General features: G+C 40.7%; 4 protein-coding genes across 9 annotated transcripts in view; 2 read left to right on the top strand and 2 right to left on the bottom strand.

Moving 5' to 3' along the window:
* Window positions 1-9,069, top strand: part of LOC135484373 (homeobox protein Meis1-like) — a 184,251-nt gene extending 175,182 nt beyond the window's left edge. For all 6 annotated transcript variants that reach the window (XM_064765765.1, XM_064765769.1, XM_064765767.1 and 3 more), the window contains one exon: window positions 1,434-9,069. In XM_064765765.1, the coding sequence (XP_064621835.1) occupies window positions 1,434-1,687 (254 nt within the window). In that variant the 3' untranslated portion in view covers window positions 1,688-9,069. The remainder of the gene's footprint in view (window positions 1-1,433) is intronic.
* Window positions 9,070-14,049: 4,980 nt separating this feature from the next.
* On the bottom strand, window positions 14,050-17,372 carry LOC135484371 (octopine dehydrogenase-like). Its single transcript, XM_064765760.1, has 2 exons — window positions 17,297-17,372; window positions 14,050-16,942 (listed from the first exon to the last, which is right to left on the bottom strand). The coding sequence occupies exon 2, from the start codon at window positions 16,915-16,917 to the stop codon at window positions 15,715-15,717; it is 1,203 nt and encodes a 400-aa protein (XP_064621830.1). The 5' UTR covers window positions 16,918-16,942; window positions 17,297-17,372; the 3' UTR covers window positions 14,050-15,714.
* A 24-nt stretch (window positions 17,373-17,396) lies between these two features.
* On the top strand, window positions 17,397-20,694 carry LOC135484369 (octopine dehydrogenase). Its single transcript, XM_064765758.1, has 2 exons — window positions 17,397-17,475; window positions 18,383-20,694. The coding sequence occupies exon 2, from the start codon at window positions 18,411-18,413 to the stop codon at window positions 19,611-19,613; it is 1,203 nt and encodes a 400-aa protein (XP_064621828.1). The 5' UTR covers window positions 17,397-17,475; window positions 18,383-18,410; the 3' UTR covers window positions 19,614-20,694.
* A 636-nt stretch (window positions 20,695-21,330) lies between these two features.
* Window positions 21,331-25,660, bottom strand: LOC135485192 (glucosamine 6-phosphate N-acetyltransferase-like). Its single transcript, XM_064767003.1, has 6 exons — window positions 25,551-25,660; window positions 24,575-24,737; window positions 23,638-23,700; window positions 23,221-23,351; window positions 22,996-23,057; window positions 21,331-22,910 (listed from the first exon to the last, which is right to left on the bottom strand). The coding sequence occupies exons 1-6, from the start codon at window positions 25,554-25,556 to the stop codon at window positions 22,760-22,762; spliced, it is 576 nt and encodes a 191-aa protein (XP_064623073.1). The 5' UTR covers window positions 25,557-25,660; the 3' UTR covers window positions 21,331-22,759.
* Between the last annotated feature and the right edge of the window lie 988 nt (window positions 25,661-26,648).

Here is a 26,648-nt window from a genome sequence, read left to right as displayed (position 1 = left end):
TTTGTTTAAAAATCCTCCCGCCAAGCAGCTGTATAAATGGCCACTAACAGAAGTCCCTCCTGACTATTGCAATTCCACAGTTCCCTCATTCACTGTAATTACAGGAATTTGACGAGAATCATTAATCTCAATCCGACCAGTTTATATCCTGGCATTGTTTACTTTAGACCAACGTGCCGCATATGAAAATGTTCCTTCAATGACAGAAGGTCATAAACTGGCCAATCAGATGTCATTTATTTCAGTATCCATTCCATCAGCTGCCTATCTCCGTAAAAAGCATCCTCCGAGTTTTGGGGCGAATTGTTGCCAGGCTTGGGAAAGCAATGTGACAAAAAACATCCCCAGAACAGTAATTTGTATTCAGTCACTGTCCTGTCTCATAATTACTGTTGTACCTGGCCAAACAATGACCACTAACGTCAGTTTAAGATAAAATGGCTGACGGCGGTAACGAGTATTTTTTTTCTGCGGAGTTGGGAATAAATGTCATTTGTGGATTTATTTATGAGTTGGGTGAGTGCAGGAAATGGTCAGGGAATACAGAGAGAGTACCAGCTGAATCAGCTGATCTATGGACACGTTGATTAGAATGAAAATGTTGCCGGGAAAACTTTTATCGCATCAACTTTGACTGTTATATATGAGATCGAGGATACTCCTGGATATGGATAGAATGTCTGCGAAACAGGCAACATTTGTGATATAAGATAATTCTACATAACTCCAGGCATTGCTTTGACCTGCAATGTGACGAGAAATGACAAGAAATATGGTATCATAGTTGTCACAAAAGCCAGTTCAGTTATTCACAGTGATTCATTGGCACCACTGTGACCTGCAACCAAATGTACTGTGGACTGCCGCAGCATTATTGAGTTTACAAAACGTCATCATTTTGAATCTTTCGACTTTTCCGCCGTGGTCGCCGACAGGACATTTATCACTGTCACAGCGGCTAATGAAGCAAGTTGTGTCTCGTGATGGGGATGTAGCAAGTACGCCAATCAAAAATGGGAATATTTCCAGATTGTGACTGGTGCACCATGTGTCCCCTAAGCAAACCAAACGCAGAGATTGCAACTGTTATTAAAAAGGCTTTCAGCTCCAAAAGATGTCTGACGTACCAGGCAAATCAAAATCTGTCTGGTTATTCCCACACATTTTTTGGGCAGTGGCTGTCAGCTAGGTACAAAGAATGTCCAGCCGCTTGTGATGATTAGGAGGCGATACATGAAAAAAATAATCTGCTGCTCAGAATTAGAGGAGGTAGTACACAAATGGATGATGACCAAATGTGACACTCATGATTCTATTGGTCTCCAAAGAAATGAAATCTTGTCTCTCTGCATGCCCCTCCAGTGCAGCAAATATATATCTATTAGCTTTGTCTTCTCAATGTTTTCTCAAAATGTCCTCTGTTGTGTTTTCAGGACTGCAGGGAATGCCAGGTGCTGATATGTATGGTGCTCCACCAGTAACCAACTCCTATAACATGCAGCAGTTACGTCCACCAGTTCACTCGCAGGCCATGTTGATACCCGGCCACCCACATCACATGATGATGGCCCATGGCGGTCCGCACATGGGCCACCATGGCATGTCGTTACAGTCCACCCAGAGTCCACCTCTACACCACGGCGTTGACAGCATGGGACAACCATTACAGGACATCCACGCAGGATAAACGGGTGATCAACGGGTACAATTTTAAGACAGCAATAACGTCAGCCAACATCATGCACAGAGACAGGTTGAGTGTATCTGCGCACTGGTGTTTGGACGTCGCATATCATCAGCCTTGCCGATCTAGGATGATTGACCGTCGCATCGGCGGTGAGGTGGCATGAGGTGATGAGTAGCGCCCTCATCAGGTGAAGCCAGGAACTGGAGTGTTGAATTCATGTGCTGGGATATGGAAAAAGAACATCGTTGGTAAACATTGACACGTCTGCCAATCTATGTATTTGTTTGGAGTTCGTGTTATGGATAACAGATCCGGTTGGTGTTGGACAGGCAGACAGACATTGTGGTACTGTATGGTAAGACATTTGTAGTACTGTACCGTAAGACAGACATTTGTGGTATGGAACAACAGACAGTATTTTGATGACACAGTGCATATAACAGCAAACAAAACCTAGTCAAAAGACAATGGAACTTTCGAAAGCCTTTGTAAACATCTTGATTCTTCAAGTGTATATGTCACCGAGTCAAACTATGTCAGTGTAGTTTGACTTCAGAGGCAAACTCCCCCAGATAGACCTAGAACCCTGTAGACATATTCAGAGATTTGTACATGGTGTTTTGCCTGTAAATTGTACTGTATAGGTGAAGTAGGGATGGTGATTTAGTGCAGTGAAATGAGAAGTAAAATCGAACTAAATATTTATGGCAATTCGAACCCCTCGTACAGCAAATGTTGCCCTCAGTTCTTTCAGAGTTTGAGCCTACCAATGATTATAGATAAGGTACGATGTTGTTATGTCAGATAATGAAATCTAAAGGTTCCAAATGGAGATTTGATGGTGATCTCTGATATTTTCCATCTAATAGTCTTTACCCAGACGGCATATTCTACAACAGTTTCTCAATGAATCTGAGCAAGTTAGAGATGTAATCCCAAAAACGTCAAAACAGATGACCGGGGAAATATTTTTTCTGATCAAGATATAGTGTACGGTGTCGCTCGGGTCACTTGATTGATTAGACTCTCCTAAGTTGGAGGAATGAAAGTATTAAGAAAAAAATTAGTTTTCTTACATGATCGGGAAATCCTAATGACTTTGTAATTCTTGTCTTATGGCTGTGACAACTGGGATTATTGTAACTTGTGCAAAAACAGATTGTAGTTTCCTCCGGATCTTTTGAAGTGATATCTATCAGATGAAACAGAACCTCTGATCGTCTTGAGTTTTTTCATTACCGAAAACTTGATGGGTATAAGATTACAAAAAGGGGTGTTTTCGATTTGTCAGAATGTTTAAGCGTCTACCATACCAGTATCTCTTTGATAATTTGTAATTGGTTTAGCTCAAGTTCTGATGTAACTGTCACAATAGAGGGACACAAAAACAACACAGAAATATCGTGACTGATCTTGACTCTCCAACAAAGTTAGTGAGTTCTTTAGTTTCTTGTGTCTCAGCTGTGTTCCTAACATATTTCATGTCGGGTTTTGTATGGTTAGTGAGATGACTAAACTTATGTCCTTTTTACCAAAAACAGCCAACAACAATGACGGATCCAGAAATTTGGAAATTTGAGTGCTGTTTTGGATAAAACAGTACAAATTGAAGGAAGAAAACTTTCAAACACACCAACTAATATGACATGAAGACTAGGCTGAAATAAGTTAGAGTTGCGTAATGCTGTGTTTCAATTCCACTTCTCTTTCCCTGTACCAAATCCATCTACACCAAACACTTCAAACTTCTATGCTACCCCAAAACTTCTTAGGTTGCTTTTAGTTGCATTGCTTATGGACACATCTGACAGTCATGCACAAAATGCTGAAGTCATTTCTCACAGCAATTGTCCTGTGATAAAAAAGACATACTTTTGGCTTAAAAAACAAATTGAAATGTCAAAGTTGTACTCAAAGACTTTGGATGTCATGAAATTTGGTATGGTCCCCCATAAAGTTTCCAGTTGCATTATGGAATCTGAGGTCTGATCTCATATCCCGCATGATGACAAGATGTGGTCAAGTCCTACGGATTAAAACCCTCATCAGTACAAAATTCAATTTAAATGAAAAGATGTTTCGACGAAAAATTTCTTGAACAAAGGCTTAAACTGCCCGTGGACAGCAGCGGGTTTTAATTCCAAGTTCATTAACTACGTCCTAGCCTTATTTTGACATTGGTGACCTTGACCTTGCTGATAGGGTTTCGAGTCGTCGTCTTGTCACATGACCATCGCAGGATCTCCAGTCTCCATCTTGCACTCCGTATCTCATAATAATAACCAACAGGGTAGTTGTTCCACGACTGTCCGTGGACGTTAAAATATAGGCCACCAGGCGTCGCTGGTGAGCACTTGTAAAATGTTTGATGGCACTAGACAGGGTACATATTAGATTAGATAGGTTCATGGTAGACTTGATAGTGAAAAATATACTCCCTTGTGACGAGAAAATTAGTGATGTAAATAATTGTCAGCAAGTGTACTGAAAACTTTGAGATATAACCGTTTGTCTGGTGCCATACGATCATTCAATAGGGTACATCATCATTTGTAAATTACTCATAACCCATGGCCAGTTTCAGTGCTCTCCGTAAGCCATTTTTGCAGGATGGAAGGCCAAGTAGAGAATTAGCTGTATTTTGTAAAACAACAGCATGGTGTAATGCAAATTTGAACAAATTTTTCAAAATATAACTGAAAATTTGGTGAAATTATTACTTTTTTCGTGGTGGGGTGCAGTTCTTCTGCAAAAACATTTTTGTATTGGTAAAGAACAAAATTTGCTAATGATCTTGGCAAAATGTGATGTTCTTTTGAAAAGTTTTGTAAACCATGACTAAAACCATAGATTTTTGGTTGACCCGGCCCTGTTGAAATGACTCCTGGAGAGCCTGAGCTGACATAGCCTTGCTTGTACTGCATTTAACCTTAGTGAGAGCGTCTCCAACTGATTCGAGTATGTTGCATACTTGCATTTTGATTTCATTCCTGTATGATATATCATTTGTGATGTTTTTCTTTCAACGTGTGCTGTGTACAATATGTGTTAACCTGTGTTTGTCTCGGGGACAATGCATATTATGCTATCAGAACCAAAGTTTCCTAACAAATCGTGTATGTTTACAAACAGATTTTTGTACAAAGAGTAGTGCAGGTGTTGCATCCTTTCATAGTATGCCTTTGGGCTGTTTCTAAAGTACAACCACACCTAGTGTGTCTTAGGAACAGCGCAAAGGCCTGGTATTGGAGGATGAGTTTGTAAACTCGGTGAGGGATGAAATAAGCACAACACTAATGGGCTCTAGGGGTACCTAGGTGGAAGCCATCTTGTTATGTTTTTATGACACATTTTCAAGATTTCTGCCAATAAGTTCTCTCTCTTCGATCTTGCATTGTTTTTGCAGGCCAATCCCCTATGCACTCAAGTAATGTGCACAGAACGTTAATGTACATGTTTTGGTACAAAATGTTACTTTTGAAAGGTGCTGCAAAGCTTCAGAGATTTAGGGATATGCAGCACGGTCCAAAAGCAAATGTGTCATCTTATGCTGATTGCTTGATTGGGTAGGGGCAGAGTGCAAAAAAAACGCAAGAGAGAGAAATCACTTGGAATATGACTCAGCACAATTTGCATCAAGAATGCTGCCAGTCACAAACCCTTGAATACTTTCTTGTTCATAGTTTTTACAGCAGCTTCATCCTGGGGATAAGGGTCTTTTTTTTCCTCGCAGGTAAATTAGACCTTGTACTTAAAATCAAGTGTGACGACTACAGAAACTGACAAATGTGGCATGAGTGTCTGTACTAGCTGTAAATACAAAATGTAAAAGATTTGTCACTCAATGTTAGCAAAACCAAGGTTTTTCATCATTGGCGAGTTTGGGTTTTGGTCTTTAAAGTACTGCGGGTATATGTTAGGTAATTGTCCTGAATATAGTAATTTTTCTCCACGAAAAGTTTAAAAAGTATGGATGATGTTGAATTATTGAACCCCTTTTCTGCCATTCTCGGTTACTTTATATTTGCATTACCCATTAGTACTTTAAGGGTCAAACATTTCTAAACATCACTAGTCAGAAATAATATCCCCTAGTGCTCCCAACATGACAAAGATTGTCTCTATGAACTTCTCTTTGGCATGTCATTGTGGTACTGTAGACGTACAACATGTTGCTGTATTTTTGGGGAGTTATTTCTGACCATAACTGTAGGGGTGAACATCAATTTTCAGGGAATGTAGGTAGATTCTGACTTGATCAAACCCCCACCCCCAGGTCACGGATGATCATGATTTAAATTCAATTTTGGAACTTAATTATCATTTAGGCAAATGTAGTTGATATATTGAATTTAAGAAGGCAGCCATGCAGTTGTTATTTTGCCAGCTGTAGAAATTTTGAATTAAATGGTAGGTTTCTTTTAAAAGTCGATAGATCTCAAAATTATTGTTGATGTCATATAGTCTAAACAATCTAGATGCTATTTAATTCATGATTTGCTATTGGCAAAGTTGATCATTTTCATCATGCAGTACCCCATGTACAATGATATAGCTATTAAAACACACTAACTCCAGGCTTAGACATGTTAGAGCAATGTTAGCGAAATATTTTAACTCTGATTCATAGACACCTGCGCAGTAATTGTTCCAAAATAGGCCACCATTTTGGAGCTGTATCCCACAATTCATTGAAAACATCACAGGCGTGTGAAGATACCAGAATCTTAGCGATCGATCAACCCTGAACTGATCTACAATACCTAAAATATGTTCTACACATATTACTCTTGTATGTCCAGGTTTAATGAAGGCTTTGTGGTAAATTATCGATTGATAATTGATCGCTTGATTCTGATACTATCATGCGCCTGTGACATGTCCAGGATCTCATAATGTAATGGAAATCTATTTTGGCAGGGAGATATCCATGTCAATCTAAGATTCACAGCCTGCAAACCTTTGTGTACAAGTGTTCATGACATGAAAAAATGTTGGCCAGATGTTCATTGTATGACTTTATTTGACAGTTCCAGTATTAGTTTTAAAATGTATTTCATCGCCACTGAAATTTCACATTTACCGATGATTTTACGAGTTATTGTTGTTATTTATACGAATTTTGTTGACAATGAGGTTGATCACTTCAGATGTTCTGTTAGGTGTACAAGGCATTTCCAGTGCAATGAACACAAAGAAAAAATAACACATCAAAGAATAAATAAAGACTAGTCTTTATTTATTCCTGATATTATTGACAAAATCTTCTTCAAAATAATTTTGATGGGATGGGATTGATTATATATCTTGAAACGACATGCCTATTTTTTAGGGCTGAATTATGATATCTAGGCTGATCTCTGTACCAATTGGTCATGATGACTTAGACTTTGATCTTGGTGGCTAACCTCTATAAATAGGCATGGTGTTTCCTAATGGTGATCTGGACTTTTCATCTTTGCAGCAGACTTAGTGTCCAGGGGGTTAAATATGTTATCAAATTCTGAATCGAAGTGCTAATAATCAAATAAATAATAATAGGTTTGCTTTACCTTGAAATTCTCATTACAAATAGTATTAGCCCTCGAGGGCCACAAACCAGTTCATATCCTTGGTCTTATACAAATTGTACTCAAACACTCTTCCAGTTGGTTATTAGTACTTTCTGGGTTTTTTTAGAGGTTTGCCTGTGAAAATAGTATGATCTCATTCTGTTGGCAGTTCCTAATTGATTCAAATCGCAATTGTTTATTCTAAAACAATAAAAAAAATACTTAGAGCCTCATAGTTGTCTTACGAAGCACAAGGTAAACTGTCATTTCCCTCAAAACCTCGGTGTCACCTAGGCACCTCGGTGTTGGCCTTCATTCTAGCTCCACACTCACTGTGTTTGGTGAGACAACTTAAATACCTCTAATTCGGTATCAATTCCTTGTTTCTTTGAGATTCTGAGCTGAGGGGATTCATATTTTACAGTTCAAACATCTATAACTGTTGCTTTTTGTTCCTAAGAGATTTTGTTGAGAGATATTGTTCCCATGTTTGGGCCTCGGTCATTTTAACTCCAAGTTTATAAAATTCCTTGTTTGTGGGTCCGAATCAAAGGCAACTTTAGAGGGTCTTTAACTCAGAACGCAGAACTTTTCCAACCTTTCTGCATGTATGTATGACCAGTCCTTGTAAAAAAATTGTTTCAAATTTCCTTGAATATACTTGTAGTTCTTCCCGTAGTTTGATGATATAACTACAACGAAATTCAATGGTTTTATGTGCTAAATACATTTTGTCAGCATTTGAGGTTTTCTAGTAGTAGTAGATATTAACACAAAAAAATACAACTGTAAAAATTTTGTCATTCATCCATTTTTGTTTCGTCTTTTTCCAAAAGAGACAACATCACCTCATCGCGTCGGTAGTGTTTTGATACAAAGTATTAAAGTTGTAACGAAAGGGAATAATTTTTATAAAATGTCATGTACAAATGAATGTTAAAAAGTGCTGTTATTTCTGATGTACCGGTATTTCTCGTCAGGTGAATTTGGAGCCTTTGTCGTAGTTTTTGTTAGCTCTCCGTAGCTTTGTCTCGGCTGTTAATAACTGCGCTGCTTCATCCCTGGGTTTGGGCGCCCCCTTTTGGCAGTTTATCTGTTCAGCCTGATGCTTGACCTGTGTGTCAGAGCGGGTACACAGCCCCTTCTGATGCCACTGAAGAGGAGGGGTATTTCTTTAGAACCAGAAATTTCATGCAATTCCTGACTTCTTATATAGTACTTGAAGGTTCAAGTATGTCTGTAATACAAGTCCTCGGCTTTTGAAATAGGATCTTTCAAAATACCTCCCCTCTTCTGTGTGTATGTTGATAATGGCCAGTGTGGAGGGGTGAAAAAGCCTTATCTACTGTATATGGTAGTGTCTTAGGTTGGGTATACATTGCCACTTGTCATGGTTAACGTGTCATATTGTCACACACAAGTGTTCATATTGACTTGGGTTTGAAAGCGGATATGACAGGAGGTTGAACGGGGACTTATTTTGAACTGTATGTACACCCAGTCTTGACAGAATTCGTCATGCAAATATTGCAGGTGAAATCTGGACACACTACAATCTGCCGTACATGTGGCAGATTACTCGGGGTGATAACCTCAGTTAGCCAGAATCCCATATGGAAAACCATCACCAGCTGATGTATCAGTTAACTATTTATTGCTTCCAGATGCAGACAACAGGTATTGCCATTGTCCACCATCTTTGTTTTGAACCCAGCTGTTAATGCCGGCGGAATCAATGCCCAATCATCATCATAACAACATATTGTAAATTAATAAATGCTGTACTTTATGAGGAATAAAATTATTGTTGTTCAGTCACTTGAATAATGATGTGAATCTTTGCTTCAATTTTTGACACATTCTGCAGTAAACAGTAAAAAATGTGACTAATTATGTCCCATGAGGATCGTCAGGATGTTTGTCCTTCCTCCTAATACTACTATATAGGATGTGACCACTTGACCTGTCCCTTGCTAATGGTTGGGCTTGTCTTCAAGTATACCGTAAAAAAGAACCTTCACCAAAAGGCCCCAATATTGGTAGGCATGGAACCCTGTCCTTAAGCTTGGAGGAAATGTGTCGCAGACAGTCGAAGGCATGTTCTCTGAAGACATCGTCACAACCTATCTCTGACCACATGGACAGACCATTGCAATCGTTGTTGCCATACAGGATGTCTCAGAAAAGGATCTCACAGTAGATTCTCGAGAGCCTGAAGACATCGTGACAACCTATCTGAATGCCAGCTATAGACTTCGTCACAACCTATCTCTGACTGACGAAAAGGACAAACTGTTGCCATACAGGATGTCTGAGAAAAGGATCTCGCAGTAGAGCCTTGAGAGCCTGAAGACATCGTCACAACCTATCTGAATGCCAGCTATGGACTTCGTCACAACCTATCTCTGACTGACGAAAAGGACCAACTGTTGCCATACAGGATGTCTCAGAAAAGGATCTCGCAGTAGAGCCTCGATAGCTTGAAGACATCGTCACAGCTTATATCCGACTGACGAAATGGACAGACTGTTTCAATTGTCGTTGCCATACAGAATGTCTTAGAAATTGATCTATTGCAGCTCAGCCGTTTTGTCCCCAATCCTCGTTCCACACAGAAACAGATCACGTAGAGCCTCGAGGGCGTGAGACATCGTCACAACATCCCTCTGACCAAATGGACAGACTGTTGCAATCTTTCTTATTGCCATACAGGATGTCTCAAGACGGGATATGTGGGGCATCAAGAGCCTGAAGACTGTAACAGTCTGTCCTTTCGGTCAGAAGTATGTTGTGACGATCTTCAGGCCCTCTAGGCTCAACAGTTCCGTCCTGAGACATCCAATTGGCAAAGAAGATTATAACAGTCTTTCCATTCGGTCAAAAATATGTTGTGACGATGTCATCACGCCCTCGAGGCTCCACAGATCCCGTCCTGAGACATCCAGTTGGCAAAGAAAATTGTATGTCTGTCCATTCGGTCAGATATATGTTGTGACGATGTCTTAACGTCCTCGAGGCTCCACAGATCCTTTTCTGAGAAATAATACTATTATTGACAATAGTAATGCCATACAGGATGTCTCAAGACGGGATCTGCAGCGCCTGCTATGGACCTTCTGACTGCCGAAATAGACAGACCATTAAATCGTCCTTGCCATACAGGCTGTCTCAGACTAGGACTTGTAGCCCCTCGAGAGCCTGAATTCATGGCCACAACATATCTCTGACCGACTAAACAGACTGCTGCAATCTTCATTACCAAGAGGATGTCTCAGGACGGGATCTGTGGAGCCTTGGGTGTCTGAAGACATCGTCACAACATATCTCTGACCGAATGGACAGACTGTTACAATCTTCCTTGCCAACTGGATGTCTCAGGACGGGATTTGTTGAGCCCAGAGAGCCTGAAGACATCATCACAACATATTTCTGACCGAAAGGACAGAATGTTACAATCTTCATTGCAAACTGGATGTCATAGGAAGGGATCTGTGGAGCCTCGATGGCGTGAACACATCGTCCCAACCTATTTATGACCGAATGAACAGACTGTTACAATCTTCCTTGCCAACTGGATGTCTCAGGACGAGATCTGTGGAGCCTCCGGCCTGAAGACATCGTCACAACATATTTCTGACCGATGGACAGACTGTTACAATCTTCTTTGCCAAATGGTTGTCTCAGGACGAGATCTGTAGAGCCTCGAGGGCGTGAAGACATCGTCACAACATATTTCTGACCGTTGGACAGACTGGTATAATCTTCTTTGCCGACTGGATGTCTCAGGACGAGATCTGTGGAGCCTTCGGCCTGAAGACATCGTCACAACATATTTCTGACCGTTGGACAGACTGTTACAATCTTCTTTGCCAACTGGATGTCTCAGGACGGGATCTGTGGAGCCTCCGGCCTGAAGACATCGTCACAACATATTTCTGACCGTTGGACAGACTGTTACAATCTTCTTTGCCAACTGGATGTCTCAGGACGGGATCTGTGGAGCCTCCGGCCTGAAGACATCATCAGAACATATTTCTGACCGTTGGACAGACTGTTACAAACTTCTTTGCCAACTGGTTGTCTCAGGACGGGATCTGTGGATCCTCGAGGGCCTGAAGACATCGTCCAAACATGTTTCTGACCGTTGGACAGACTGTTACAATCTTCCTTGCCAAAGGGATGTCTCAGAAAAGGAGCTTTTAGAGCTTCGAGAGCCTCCAGGGCCTGACGACATCGTCACAACACATCTCTACCCAAATGGACAGACTGTTGTAATCTTCCTTGACAAGAGGATGTCTCAGGACGGGATCTGTAGAGCCCGAGGGCCTTAAGACATTGTCACAACATATTTTTGACTGAATGAACGACCGTTACAATCTTCCTTGCCAAATGGATGTCTCAGAAAAGGACATGTAGAGCCTCGAGGGCCTGCAGACATCGTCACAACATATTTCTGACCGAATGAACAGACTGTTACAATCTTCCTTGCCAACTAACTGGATGTCTCCGGACGAGATCTGTGGAGCCTCGAGGGTGTGAAGACATCGTCACAACATGTTTCTGACCGTTGAAAAGAATGTTACAATCTTCCATGCCAAAGGGATGTTTCAGAAAAGGAGCTTTTAGAGTTTCGAGAGCATCCAGAGCCTGAAGACATCGTCACAACATATCTCTGACCAAATGGACAGACTGTTGCAATCTTCCTAGCCAAGTGAATATCTCATGACAGGATCTGCAGAGCTCCGAGGGCCTGAAGACATCGTCACAACATACTACCAGGCCGAATCAGTCCTGCTGCTCCACCGTGTTGACAACATGATGAGAGTGATGAGACAGTCACAGCCAGGCCGCATCAATCTTCGCCGCACTGCCTAGTTGTTAATATGGCGAGAGAGATGAGACAATCACAGCCAGGCCAAATCAGTCTCGGCTGCTCTGCCAAGTTGTCTACATGGTGAAAGAGATGAGAGACAGTCACAGCCAGGCCAAATCAGTCTGGGCTGCTCTGCCAAGTTGTCTATATGGTGAGAGAGATGAGACAGTCACAGCCAGGCGGCATCAGTCTTCGCCGCACTGCCTAGTTGTTAATATGGTGAGAGAGATGAGACAGTCACAGCCAGGCCAAATCAGTCTTGGCTGCTCTGCCAAGTTGTCAACATGGTGAGAGAGATGAGGCAGTCACAGCCAGGCCGAATCAGACCTGGCTGCTCCACCGTGTTGACAACATGATGAGAGAGATGAGGAAGTCACAACTTCTGACCGACTGAACGGACTGTTATAATCTTCCTTGCCAAGAGAATGTCTCCTGACGGGATCTGCAGAGCCCCGAGGCCCTGAAGACATCGTCACAACATATTTGTGACCGACTGAACAGACTGTTGGAATCTTCCTAGCCAAGAGAATGTCTCAGGACGGGATCTGCAGAGCCCCGAGTGCCTGAAGACATCGTCGCAACATATTTCTGACCGAATGAACAGACTTACAACCTTCTTGGCAGGAAGGGATGTCTCAGAAAAGGATCTGTAGAGCCTCGAGTGCGTGAAGACATCGCCACAACATATTTCTGACCGAAAGGATAGACTGTTACAATCTTCCTTGCCAAAGGGATGTCTCAGGACGGGATCTGTAGAGCCTCGAGGGCCTGAAGACATCGTCACAACATATTTCTGACCGAATAGACAGACTGTTACAATCTTCCTTGCCAAAGGGATGTCTCAGGACGGGATCTGTGGAGCCTCGAGTGCGTGAAGACATCGTCACAACATATTTCTGACCGTTGGATCATGGACAGACTGTTACAATCTTCCTTGCCAAAGGGATGTCTCAGGACGGGATCTGTTGAGCCTCGAAGGTGTGAAGACATCGTCACAACATATTTCTGAGCGAATAGACAGACTGTTACAATCTTCCTTGCCAAAGGGATGTCTCAGGACGGGATCTGTAGAGCTTCGAGGGCCTGAAGACATCGTCACAACATATTTCTGACCGAATAGACAGACTGTTACAATCTTCCTTGCCAAAGGGATGTCTCAGGACGGGATCTGTGGAGCCTCGAGTGCGTGAAGACATCGTCACAACATATTTCTGACCGTTGGATCATGGACAGACTGTTACAATCTTCCTTGCCAAAGGGATGTCTCAGGACGGGATCTGTGGAGCCTCGAGTGCGTGAAGACATCGTCACAACATATTTCTGACCGTTGGATCATGGACAGACTGTTACAACCTTCCTTGCCAACTGGATGTCTCTGGACGAGATCTGTGGAGCCTCGAGGGCCTTAAGACATCGTCACAACATATTTCTGACAGAATGGACAGACTTTTACAATCTTCCTTTCCAAAGGGATGTCTCAGGACGGCTTAGATTGTGACCTCTTTGTCCTGTTCCTGCCAAAGAACTGCATCCCACCCACCATGAGGACACCAAGGACAATGTCACAATCACCTTCACTCGTCAATCAGGGGCAAGTAGAGACAAATCGTAATCTGAGACTTCGTCTACTTTTTTATGAATAAAGGTGATAGCGTAGAAATTTTTGAATAGTCTGAATGATACAGCTCAGGGTCAACAGTGAAGCCATCTATGATACAATAGCTGAACTGAATTCTCTGGGGTAACTTCAAAGATTAAGGACCAACAAGTAACTTGACGAGTTACTTGGCATAGGCATTCTGATTAAGATGGAAGATTACTGCAAAGGGGGCGGGCATGAGGCAATGCCCAAAATCATTCCTCTTCAATTCAGCAAGATTAATGTTGGACTTTGCTCTCCTGGAATAATGAAATAAGGAAAAGGAACAAGATAGATATACTCATCATCAAAGCAATCTTTAATCTATTATAAAAAAATATTTCTTCTACTCGCACTACAAACAAGAGTATAAATAATCAGTTTAAAAACATACCTAGCTATAAGGCATATAGTATACCTACATATACAGGGTGTAAAAAAACATTCACACAACCTGACAAGAGCGCTCAGTCATTCCACAAAATGATAAATCGAGATTTAACACCACGTCAACCTTTTCAGCACCAGAAGTCAAACTTAAAAGGAAATCAACGTCAGGAGAAAGTTCAAATATAGACGCAGATACTCCATGACATTTCAATTTTTACATTTCAAAATATGCAATCAAAACATGACATAGCATAGCGTCTCTGACATGGTTTCTAACATTTATTTGACAAAATGATGACTTTGTTGAATAATTCAAATATTTGAAATATTCCATTGTCATTCATGAAATTGGGTCATCAATCATTAGATGGGTGACATTTGGATTCTTTGATCTAGTAACTATGGCAACGGAACAAAACCAATAATCAACTGCTGAGGATGGTCCATACCACGCTAACTCTGACCCCTTATCAGATGAAAATCTTTACTTTAGCAAATCTTTGGCAAGTTCATTGGTGCTAAAGTTCTTTTTAGGGAACTGAAACACAGCTTTATATATCTTTTGTTATCCTAACTAATGGTAAAAAGAAAACTCTCAAAAACAAAACATGAACAGGTTACAGATTATGGCACAGAAAGAAATTGAAAATATGGCTGCATCAGCAAACAGTATTTTAAACCCTGAGCAGTTTCATTGGTATCATCTGCTCTGAACTCAGAACGGCTAAACGACCTGATATTTAAATAACCAGAATGTTACAACAAACGAGACCTTCATGTCCACTTACATAACAGATAACAACAGAAACAACAAAATGCTGAAGAAAACATTCACATTTAGCTTTTTTTAAAGGAAGAGAACTAGAATTTTGCGATAATCATCTTTTGCATATAACCTCCCTAAATGTAATGCAAATCTAGACTTGCAAAGCACATTTCGTCCAATCAACAAAGTTATAACTTTGAGGGAAGAAATCAATTACAAGTTATTCGAAATGGTACAAATTCATATTGAGGAGTTGTCACGATTTCAAGCCCTGTGATTGATATCAAAGCAAAAAGAAGCAAACTTCAAATGACAAGGACTGCAAACTTTGACATTGTAATTTCATTGCAATTGATATAAACAGCAAAAATAACTTAACTTCAAATACTCTGACATGGTTACATCACGATTTGACAAAAATATTAGTTTCCTCAAATAAGATGAAAGTTGTCAAAAAATCTTTTTCATTACCTTTTCACTCAAGACCAGGGTCATCAATCATTAGTGACAGATGTAAATATTGGACAAGGGCAACAGCGGAGCCTCAATTTGATCAAGGAAAGTAACCATGGCAACCCGATTAAACACAATATTGATGAAAGCGAAACAAACTGCAGACTTCTACATATTCTTATTTGTCTTTGGGTGGCATGGAAGATTGAAAAACGACCCAAGTTTAACAGAATAAATTTTGATTTAATTGTTTTCTATCCGTTCCACTGCCAAGCAGAAACAAAGAGCAAGCTCAGTATCTGTTTTGATCAGAGCTAATATTACCCTACATGCATTTTTAACACTACGCTGTAACTAATTTTTCCCAGTCAGAATAGCACTCAAAGTATTGAAGCCATATCTCTGAGGACATCTCGTAGATGCCACATCCTTTCCAGTCAGCTGTCCATTGACCAAATACTCTTTACCTATCTTTTCCTGGGCCCAGTAGATGAGTTTATCGTGGTTAGGAGTTGGGACCCCAGCAGCTAAAGCAAGGCCTTTGAAGACGACCACACCCATTGGGACATCTTCGGTAAGGTAACGGTTGGTGAAGTCGGGGACGAATCCACCTTCAACTGCCTTGGTAGGGTGTACAAGTCCCTTGTAGGATTTATTTGTCCTCATACAGTGATACTGATCACGATTGTCGACAATGTCCTCCCCGTAATATTCACAGTACCACTGGTAGATACTCTTGACGTCGCTAAGGTCATCCTTCGGCGAGGCGGCCATGATCGCTTTTGCTACGGCCTCACATTCGTCGCTGCAACTCATTAGCATATTAGCGACCTCTTTGGAGATCCCTTGGTAAAACAACGGAGGCTGAGCAACAGGTTTCCCATCCCAGTTCTTCCATTCACCGTTCATGATACATGGATGGATAAACGAGTGATTCATTATCAACATCTCCAAGAAATGTTTAGCGAGACGCAACTTTGGCTCTGCACCAAGCAACATTTGGAGAGTGGATAGCGGATCCTTTGTTTCTGCAGTTCCTTTGACCAAAGCTGCCGCAATTACTGCCTTTGTCCCAAGGACTTCGACTACTTTACCGAACTCCTTGATCCTGCAAGCCCAAGGAAGTGTTTCAAATGTCAGGATAGAAATAGCTGCAGCCTTGGTGCCAAGAATGTCCCTACATTGAAACTCGAAGCCAGCTTGTCCAGGCAAGCCAACCAGGAGAGCAGAGTCCTGTATGTAGGGTACCATGGCCTTGAAGTACCCCTCATGAGCGAAAGCTGGTACAGTCAGAATGATGACATCAGCTCCAGTGACCGCAATCTTAGGGTCTTTGGTGACAATATGCGGCTTTGACTTTATCTCAGTGGTTGTACCATCTTTTTCGGTCACCAGTACAGTGAGGCCACCCACTTCCTCCATTGCCTTGGTCCAGCGCTCTGCTTCATCAGCGAACAGAGTGAGGACACGAACCTCCACTCCTTCCCGGGATGCGGACAGGCCGGACAAGGTATGGGCACCATTACCGCCTCCACACACACACACTTTGAGGGACATCTCCTGGCTACTTTGGAGCAGAAATCTGTAATGAGAAATTATGACTAGCATGAACTATTGAACAGAACTAAAAAAAGATGAATGCTTCCCGTCTGTTTTGAGTCCTTGAGAAAGACATTTAACTACAAGCTGTGTTTTTGTAAAGATGTTTACCTAACTGCCTCCGTTATAGCGTACCATGGTCAATGCAAGCAATATGATCCCAAAGTAAAATCTTGGATATTTTTTTGGGACAGCCTATAGACGCCAAGATGAAAATTTGCATCTAATTTAGTAGTTTTAAGTAGCTCTAAACAATGATACCAGTTTACAACAACACCATATGATGGAGCATATCAAACTAACCCTTCTTAATATGAGCACCACAGATTACACTCACCAGTACCCCACAGCAAAGGGGATAAGTATTGATTTTGCCAAAAAGTCACTTCCTCCTCAAAAGAATTCGGTTCCTCAAAGGAATTTGGTTCGACAAATTGCCGCTAGGGATTTGTCCAAGTCAAGGAGACTCGAAGGTGGAATTTGTGATCTGTTTTTTGCCGTTTTATTACTGAACTGGTGAGGATATGGGCGGAATATGTGTGCCAAGAGTGAATTAATTGATGAACCCCTTAGTCTGCATCATTTGCATCCAGTCAGTTCTTGTGCAGCCGAGAAGAAGGCAACAGTGTATCTTCTTAGTCCACACGGTGTGGTGGCCCCACCCCAAAGTCCGGGACTGGTTACGTCACACAGCTTGTGCGTGCTTAAATTTTACCGGATTATGTCGGGCCAATTAAATCACTTTCTTCAATGGGCATGTCACATTACTAGCAGACAGACAGGATTGGATGTCCTGGGGTTTTTAATTTGCCCTCCTTAATCACTCTGTCTTAGATGGTGACATGTCTTCTCCAGTACCAAAGGGACTGGTTGTGACTGTCTCATTTCGGTCTCGTTGTGACTGTACTCCAGTATTCAGGATAAGTCCAAGTGAATGAAGCAAACCATTCAGGTTTCCTTGAACCAGGCAAGACTAAGACAGAACAAAAGTCAAAATATACCTGTGTTTCACATTCTCAGACATGTCAGAGCTGAACAGCTGGTAGGCCTATTAGATTTCATTTAGAGCGATAGCTACAAACCTTGGCAAAGCAGATTCACCTTCACCTTTGTGATATTGCATTTTTCTCTGTTTAACCTTGAAAATACCAGCTGTGGGGTACTTCGTGTTATAATTGTAATGTACCACTGCACAAAAATTCATCACTGAAAACATACCGTACATTGATTTGCTAAAAAGGTTAAAAAAATACCTACTCCTACTCCTGGAGGGCGCAAATGGTGGTCAATTTTTTGATTATGTTGATTAAAAAACGGGACAAATTCACAATTCAAACATGTGCTATGCTTCTGGTAACTGTCACTTAGAAAATTGTCTTTTAAATCTACTAACTTTGAGCCCCCTACTTCTGTCTCTTTTCAGGTGTCCAGGCGCATAACCCACTCAGAAGATGACCATCAAAGTTTGTGTGTGTGGAGGCGGCAATGGTGCCCATACCTTGTCCGGTCTCTCCGCATCCCGGGAAGGAGTGGAGGTTCGTGTCCTCACTCTGTTTGCTGATGAAGCAGAGCGCTGGACCAAGGCAATGGAGGAAGCGGGTGGCCTCACTGTACTGGTGACCGAAAAAGATGGTACAACCACTGAGATAAAGTCAAAGCCGCATGTTGTCACCAAAGACCCTAAGATTGCGATCACTGGAGCTGATGTCATCATTCTGACTGTACCAGCTTTTGCACACGAGGGTTACTTTCAGGCCATGGCGCCACATATCCAGGACTCTGCTCTTGTTGTTGGTCTCCCTAGCCAGGCTGGGTTTGAGTTCCAGTGTAGGGACATCCTTGGAGCCAAAGCAGCTGCAATCTCCATGATGTCCTTTGAAACTCTCCCCTGGGCAACCCGCATCAAGGAGTTTGGTAAGAAAGTGGAGGTAATGGGTACGAAGTCCGTACTTGCAGCGTCTTTGATAAAAGGCACTGCAAAAACTGTGGACCCTCTGTCCACTCTACAGTTGCTGCACGGAGCTGAACCCAAATTCCGCCTTGCTAAGCATTTCTTAGAAATGTTGATCATGAGTTACTCCTTCGTCCATCCGGCTATCTTGCATGGACGATGGAAGGACTGGGATGGAAAACCAGTTCCGGAGGCACCATTGTTTTATCAGGGGATAGATCAGGCAGCGGCAGCCATGCTGACGATTTGCAGCGATGAGTGCAAGGCAGTTGCCCAGGCAATCATGAAGGCTTGCCCCGACACTGACCTGAATGACGTCAAGGATATATACCAATGGTACCTTGAGTATTACAGAGAGGACATTGTTAATGACAGTGATTTGTTTCATGCCATCACTACTAACAAGTCTTACAAGGGACTTGTTCACCCTGTGAAAGCAGTTGCGGGGGGTGTCGTGCCCGATTTCAGCAACCGTTACCTTACAGAGGATATCCCTATGGGTATGATTGTATTCAAGGGGGTTGCTCTAGCAGCCGGTGTTCCCATCCCCAACAATGATAAACTCATCTGCTGGGCCCAGGAAAAGATAGGCAAGGAGTATTTAGTCAATGGACAGTTGACTGGAAAGGATGTGGCCTTCACCAGATGTCCTCAGAGATATGGCTTCAACACATTGAATGCCATCATCACTGGTAAAAAGTAAACATCAAAACTCAAGTTAGGAGATAACTTTTGTTGAGAATGAATCACGACTCTAAGTAGTCTAGGGTTTGTGTTATGAATCCTAGCTGCCGGTAAAAACTTATTGAGATCTCGCAATTTCAACTCATGTTACAATCCCAGGAATGTTAGTTAGGTTTGTTGTATTGATGGCCCTCAGAATATATTCACCCTTAAAATGCAAATCCTGGCTTTAGTTTGATAAGGTCTGTATTAAAGTTATATGTTTTACAAGTCAAAGGCATTTCAGTTGATGATATGAGCCCAATGATACAGTAATTTTCAATGTATAATTTGTACACAGTTCATGTGCTGACCACAATGCAGGGATGCATCTGAAAATGGACACTCACGATTTGTTGATGTAGAACTCAGGAATTCAACAATACTAGTGATGGCTGACTGTCCATAATTCCTGGTGATGATTTTATTTCTGAAATCCAAATTGTTAATTGTTTCTCTCATGTGCCAGAAAATACTACTGCTATGTTATGTTGTCATAGACAATCATTTAGTTACTTAACATAGATTATGTGTTCAACATATTTAAGACAACTGTTCAGTTACTGTACAAAGACAATGTGTTCAATATGTTTAAGACCACTATTTATGAAATATGTCTGTGAAGATTTTGGGTAGATCAAAATTTACTACATGAACTAGTCGTGCAAAATGTCTGTAGTTTCTTGGTATTTCAAATTTAACATGTTTTATTCCACTATTTTTTACACCTGAATATCTAATGTCAGGCTTTTGAGTTGGAATCAATAGTACTGTAGATGGAGGCAAAAGCACCCCCTTTAAACCAAGCACATTCATCCATTAGAAATTCATTTTCTATATTGATTTAATACCCTTAGATAAGTATTGCTTGTGCTAAGAAATTTTGTATGTTTTGTTAATGTTATTTTATGATACCAAAGGTGTCACGGAAAGTTGTTTTACTTCAGAGTTTTGCTTGACATTTAATATAGTGTACATGATAACTGTAAAATACTTGAAGCAGATATTTTAAAGCCAGACTTAAACAATATGTTATCATCAGATGTTACCATTAGAATAATAATAAGTTTTATAACATCAGTGTTTGTATTCTTCTTTTTGTTCATGCATTTTAAAGAAAATTTTGCCCATCATAATGGCACCCTTTATGAAATGGCCTGCCCGATTTGGCATACGAGACATTCTTTACTTCCAAACTCCTGTATCTTATGTCAGGCAGCAAGAATTACAGCAGTTTGTACCCTACCTGGCAGCACGCCCATCAGCTACACCTGACCGTCCATTCACAAGGCAGATACCTAACCATGGGATTAGTATATTTACTTGAGCTCAGTGGTGCAACACACACTGCGATTTAAACCAGGGCCTTGACCATAACATAGTTGACCTGAGCAATCCGCCCAGGTTCCCATGTGGGCCCAACATGCATGTGACACCTCACAGTGAGCCCACATCTGCCTATTTGGTCCCCATATGAAACCCGCATGTTTATTCCACATTATAAACGGTGTTCATGTAACAGTATGTTTCATGGAAAGTTGAACCCCTCCCCTTCAGGGTAGTCTTGACCCAGCACACGAGCCATTCCAATCAATGTCTCGGTCCTTGCCTCATATATATCAATGTCTACTGGTACTCAAATGTGTTCTATACTACTCCTTGAAGAGGGCAAATAAAACCAAACAAGTAATTGTCTCTAAAATATATATTATCTATTTATTCAGCTGTATATACATAACAAAGAAATAGTTCAAAAGAAAACACACCATACACCTTTTTATCCTTGCATGACCAAATATTGGTAGTACAAAACATTTTATACTTTTAGAACAGAAATATTATCAAATCCTCCAACAAATGTTTGTTGGTGGAATGAACAACATATCCGTTCTATTACAGATTCCCAACAGAAGAATCTCCACCAGAATAGTTAAATATCTTCCTTTACAAAATGAAGTCTTTCTGCATAAATTACCGTTACTGGCTGCCAGTGTGCGTCTGCATACCGGCACTCAACAGATGATGGCGTGATGCAACATTATCAACATGCTCAATGTTGTATCGCACAAGAATCAATGCCAAATTAACTTGCAATTGAGGAGTTTTTTCACCTACCTCATGACTGGCGGAATATTTTGGAAAAATATTGAAGACAATTTTGGTACAATTAGCAGTTATACATCATGAATAAAGCATCAATATGTCATTGAGAGAAATAACGGCACGAGACTGGCTGCGAGTGTGTGTGCTCATTGCATTTACACACAGTTGAGATGTCATCAAATATCTATCTATACATTTTTATATGTTTTTTATCATAATCAATATATGGCCATTGTTGTCAGAATCTCACAGTCTAGATTTTCATCTTCTGACAGTACAGTAACAGTATGGTCTCATTTCATCAAGAGATCAAAACACCATGATATATTCAAAGAACAGAGAAAATACATATACATGACAGGAAAATCTCTTCCCTTTACCATAATATTTAAACTTGCTCATCACTATTTCATACTTATCACCGGTACAGATAGAGTAGCAGTTCTTTGCCAAATAAAAACAACATTCTCAACAACCCAAGGAAAATTGTATAATGCCATAGTTAAACAAAAATAAATAGTAGTGACACATTTACATGATCATTGCTATATTTCACTGGTCACCCATCCACCAATAACAAATTGGTCTCACTATTGCACATCAGTGGCAGCGCCGAACTGGTCAAACACAACTCCAAAAAGAAATTTCCTTCAGAGAGTGGATGGCTTGATGGCATTTATACAAGGGATAATGATACAATTGTTCATATGGAATGTCAGAGTGGTGCAGAGAACTCTCTCTGATAGCACAGGTTTCATAAGTAGTTTCAAAAGTTGTCTGGCACTGGCTCCACTAAGTAGCAGGATATCCATAACCAAACATAATCCCAGATAGTTTATTGCACCAAATATCACCGAAGGCAGTTGTTAAGTAAATAATTTCAACCATCATTACAATACCAGTATATCTAAATACCAGAATGTTCAGTGTGTGACAAACATCAGTGTTAATCACAGTCCAAAATGCCTTTTCTTTTTGACGAAATACATCTATGCTGCATTGTTGGGCATAAAAGTTCATGTTTTAATCCTTGTAACGAATAGTCATGAAGTTATTCAGGTGATCCTTCATGTAACCGAAACTCTCATAAAACTTCATCCTGTCATCCTTACATTCTAACGTCATCTTGTAGACTCCCAAGTGCTTCCCAAGTAACGTCATAGTCTCAACAAGTCTGCAACAAAAGCAAAAGGATGATTAGTATTAACACCTTCATAAAAATAACATGAGGATTTCAAGTACCAATATCAAATACTTACAATTTCCCCAGCTGTCTTCCTCTGTATGTTTTATCGACCACCACATCTTCTATTCGTCCCCTCTGAAAGTAAGAATGTGACAGTCAGTTGGACAAGCCATGAACGTTCAACTTTGGCAACCTCACAGTATTTCAATTCCGCTGAAAGTGAATGACGCAAAAATTTTTTGGTTTACAGTACTGTACAGTACTAGGTGCGCGTAATAAAACCAGGTGGTCAACTTACAGTGCAACATGTGTGTATAAACTTCTTTTCCACCAACAATGTAGCTGAGGCGATCACAAGGTTGGACGTTATGTCTTCTATCACGGCAATATAGTAAGTTGATGGACAGGATTTCATGTGGTGAAATTGAGCTGAAATTTGAGCGGAAAATTATGAGATTTGGCAAAAGGGAGATGAGAAACAGAAAACATTGTGATGCAATAAAACATACTTGTTTAACTTGCAAAGACGACATTTGCAGGATGGTCTGCCACCTTTTCTCAAAAAATCACAACATCAGTAATTTTATATCCAGGGGTCAATTCAGCCTGGTGAGGCACCAGTGTGCCCGTCTGATTCTTTATGAAAGGGATACCTAGGCTGTATATATGGCAAACAAGAGAACAACGCCCTTTTTTCTTTCGTATTCAACTGTACCTTCATATGCCTCCCGTGTAACATCACCCAGTTTTGTCAGCTGACTTAGTACTTGTGTGTGACCTGAAAAAGATGTACATGTTGTAAAAGCTGTTCAGAAGACCGAAGCTATCTTTTCTGTAATGATTCAAAAAGCATTGGTCACAGTATTCAAACCTTTCAATTCTCACTTAAAGAAAATGGCCCACACCCCTCTAAAGTAGGCATAGACAGAACCCTGTACAATTGTATGAACACAAAATTACCTTAGTTTCAACAATCTAAGACACATTTATTAGTTACTATGAAATGAACACAGCAGAGCCAGAACATGACGTCTGGCGTCATGAGCATTGGACAACTTAGTAAAGCCAACCCAACACATTGTCCATCCAAACTGAAAATTTTGAATGGCATTGAATTGAAAAACCATCTTCCCATTTACTTTGACATTCAGAAGCAGTCTCAGATCCGGGAAACTAGAGTATACGGTACAGAATACACAGCTGCTACATGTAAACATAGGATGGAAGCAGCAGTTGTTTGAAGTAAAAGAAATCAAAGTACTTTTCGTAGCCAGATGGCACAAGTGATGTGAAAACTGAAACACGATCCACCCACATATTACGTTCATGGGATGTGGTAGGGACAAGCCCACAATTGATTATAGTATACATTGCGAACAAATACATGTGTTGCTCTAGCAGCATATCAAACTGTGCTTGTTTCACAGGGCCTTGAATACTTGAATAAATGTACCATTACTAAGTATCAATCTGTCACACAATGCTGATGGCCTGATTATCAAAAGACCTAAACACTTTGCTGACTGAGACTAACACTTAACAAAATCAAAAATAAATTGAACAAATTGCAAGAAAATTTATTCAATTAATTAATTAAATCAGATTGACAGAGCAAATGTAAGGCTTTGAGTCTTTGACAGTTTGATATTTACCTTTGTCATAATCTGAGATGCGTAGAGGTCTCATGAGAAGAGATTCACCAGGACAAGATGGACTAATCTTTGGGTTGAAGGTGGCATTACACTCAGCCTCAAAATCGATCTCTTCCAGCAGATCTGGGGAGAATAGTACTTCATCTGTTATACCATTCTGAATCTGAAAGAAATATCACTACAAATGAACAGAGAATAAATCTATGTTTTCTTTGAAATAGTAGAACAGCTAATTTAATGTAACTTTGTTGAACCCTACGTGTTTGATGTTACATGAGATCAGTACTGCAGGCGCAGCTGTCTGCATTCACGAATAATGCCCGAGGCTTATTCTCCAACCTGCAAGACAACCATCTACATTACCAGGGGCAGCCATAATCTGAAATTCGCACGGATTAGACGCAGAGCGGATGTTGATAATGTAATTTTTTTGTACCACATGCAAGTACTTAACGATAACATTCCTTAACTACGTTCAAGCAATTCAAAGGGCATTTAGACTTTCCCTTTGTACATCAAAAAATCGTGCCATCAACAACACACGACTCAGTCATTGCTTTCTTACAGCCCGAAAGTAGACAGGCCTAGTAACGCCCAACCCATCACTGTGTGGCCGGGTAGGTTGTGAATCAAAAATAACGCTAATCAACCATACGGCGAATAGGATTGTTGGATGATTGGACTGTATCTGGTTGTAGGCTACATGCCGTGACATGTGTGCTGAGGGTGGGTCACATGAACATGATCAGCCATGTATACAAACCATACCTGTACCATGCATACATGTACAGGTATGTACAAAATGTAGGCCTACACTACAGTACTGTAGTGTAGGCCAGTGTCATTACTCAGTGGCAGTGCACATTCAATTCAATCATATCAATGCGGTGGAGAAAATGCCGGGTTAAAAACAGTCCTTTTTTACAAATCCAGGCAGAACACCTTCCCAAATTACTACTCTAGAAAATCTTTTTACCTCCATGATCACTTGGCCGTAAACTAAATCCTATTTTAGAAGGTGTTGTCCAGTAGAAATGACTTTAAAATCAAAGTTCGTCTGCAATATTCCAACTCCTCAAAACTCAACTGCGCATGCTCAACCGGAAGTAATTCAAAATGTGGACCAAGATCCTGCCACTGTTGTGTTCTTGGCACATCGATTAATAGAAATGGTCATTTCTAAACTAATACATAATATCATAAGATAATACACACATTTTACACATTCTTAATCTGTTTTCAAGATAATCCATGTGAAAATTTTAGACTTTTTTCCCTTTTTTACGTCTAAATTCAATATTCAATTAATAGTACGTCGTGGTATCGGTTTACTGTCGTTTCGCTACATTGCCAGTTCGCTACCAGTCGTTTCGCTACATGTGACGGTCGTTTCGTTACATGGTAGGTCTTTTCGCTACATGGGTGGAGTCGTTTCGCGACATGGATGTAGGTCATATCGCTACATCGTAGGTCGTTTCGCTATATGGGTGGAGTCACTATTTTTACTCTATTTTACCCTACTATAATTCCCGGTGGTGACTACAAATTTATTATAGCACAGTTTGCCGGTAAAAAAACTTATACGGTTTGATGGCGCGCAAGGGGTTCTTGTCGTCCTGGCCTGGGTTAGGCCACATAAAAAAAAGAGTTGGTGATCGTCCCCGCCCGCCCCTACGAAAAACGCCCGGCCCCATTTTTTGTTAAAATCCTAAAAAAGTTGGTATATTGTTCTATAGGGTCAGAATTGCACGATTTATTTCTTTATTTTTATTACTTGCTTAGAAATATCGAAATATATAAGTTCGATTAAGACGAATTCCGGAGATAAATGAATCATCCATTGAGGAACCTAGTTCAATTTCGCCGGCCGCGGAAGACTTCGAATTGACGTTTCAATTTCAATTTCGTGTCGACATGATCGAGATCACGCGTTATTGAGAAAAGATAAGAGAATCGACTTAATCGAACTTATATATTTCGATATTTCTAAGCAAGTAATAAAAATAAAGAAATAAATCGTGCAATTCTGACCCTATAGAACAATATACCAACTTTTTTAGGATTTTAACAAAAA

This window comes from Lineus longissimus, chromosome 3, assembly GCF_910592395.1.
Source record: "Lineus longissimus chromosome 3, tnLinLong1.2, whole genome shotgun sequence".
NCBI classification, from domain to species: Eukaryota; Metazoa; Nemertea; class Pilidiophora; order Heteronemertea; family Lineidae; genus Lineus; species Lineus longissimus.
Note: the sequence above shows the minus strand (reverse complement) of the source record. Positions and strands in the feature narration are given on the sequence as shown.

Coding starts and splice junctions, on each gene's coding strand:
- LOC135484371 (XM_064765760.1), bottom strand. CDS start 16,917: ATGTCCCTCAAAGTGTGTGTGTGTGGAGGCGGTAATGGTGCCCATACC.
- LOC135485192 (XM_064767003.1), bottom strand. Junction 23,058..23,220: donor TTATACACACATGTTGCACT/GTAAGTTGACCA, acceptor TCTTACTTTCAG/AGGGGACGAATAGAAGATGT. Junction 22,911..22,995: donor GGAAGACAGCTGGGGAAATT/GTAAGTATTTGA, acceptor CTTTTGTTGCAG/ACTTGTTGAGACTATGACGT.
- LOC135484369 (XM_064765758.1), top strand. CDS start 18,411: ATGACCATCAAAGTTTGTGTGTGTGGAGGCGGCAATGGTGCCCATACC.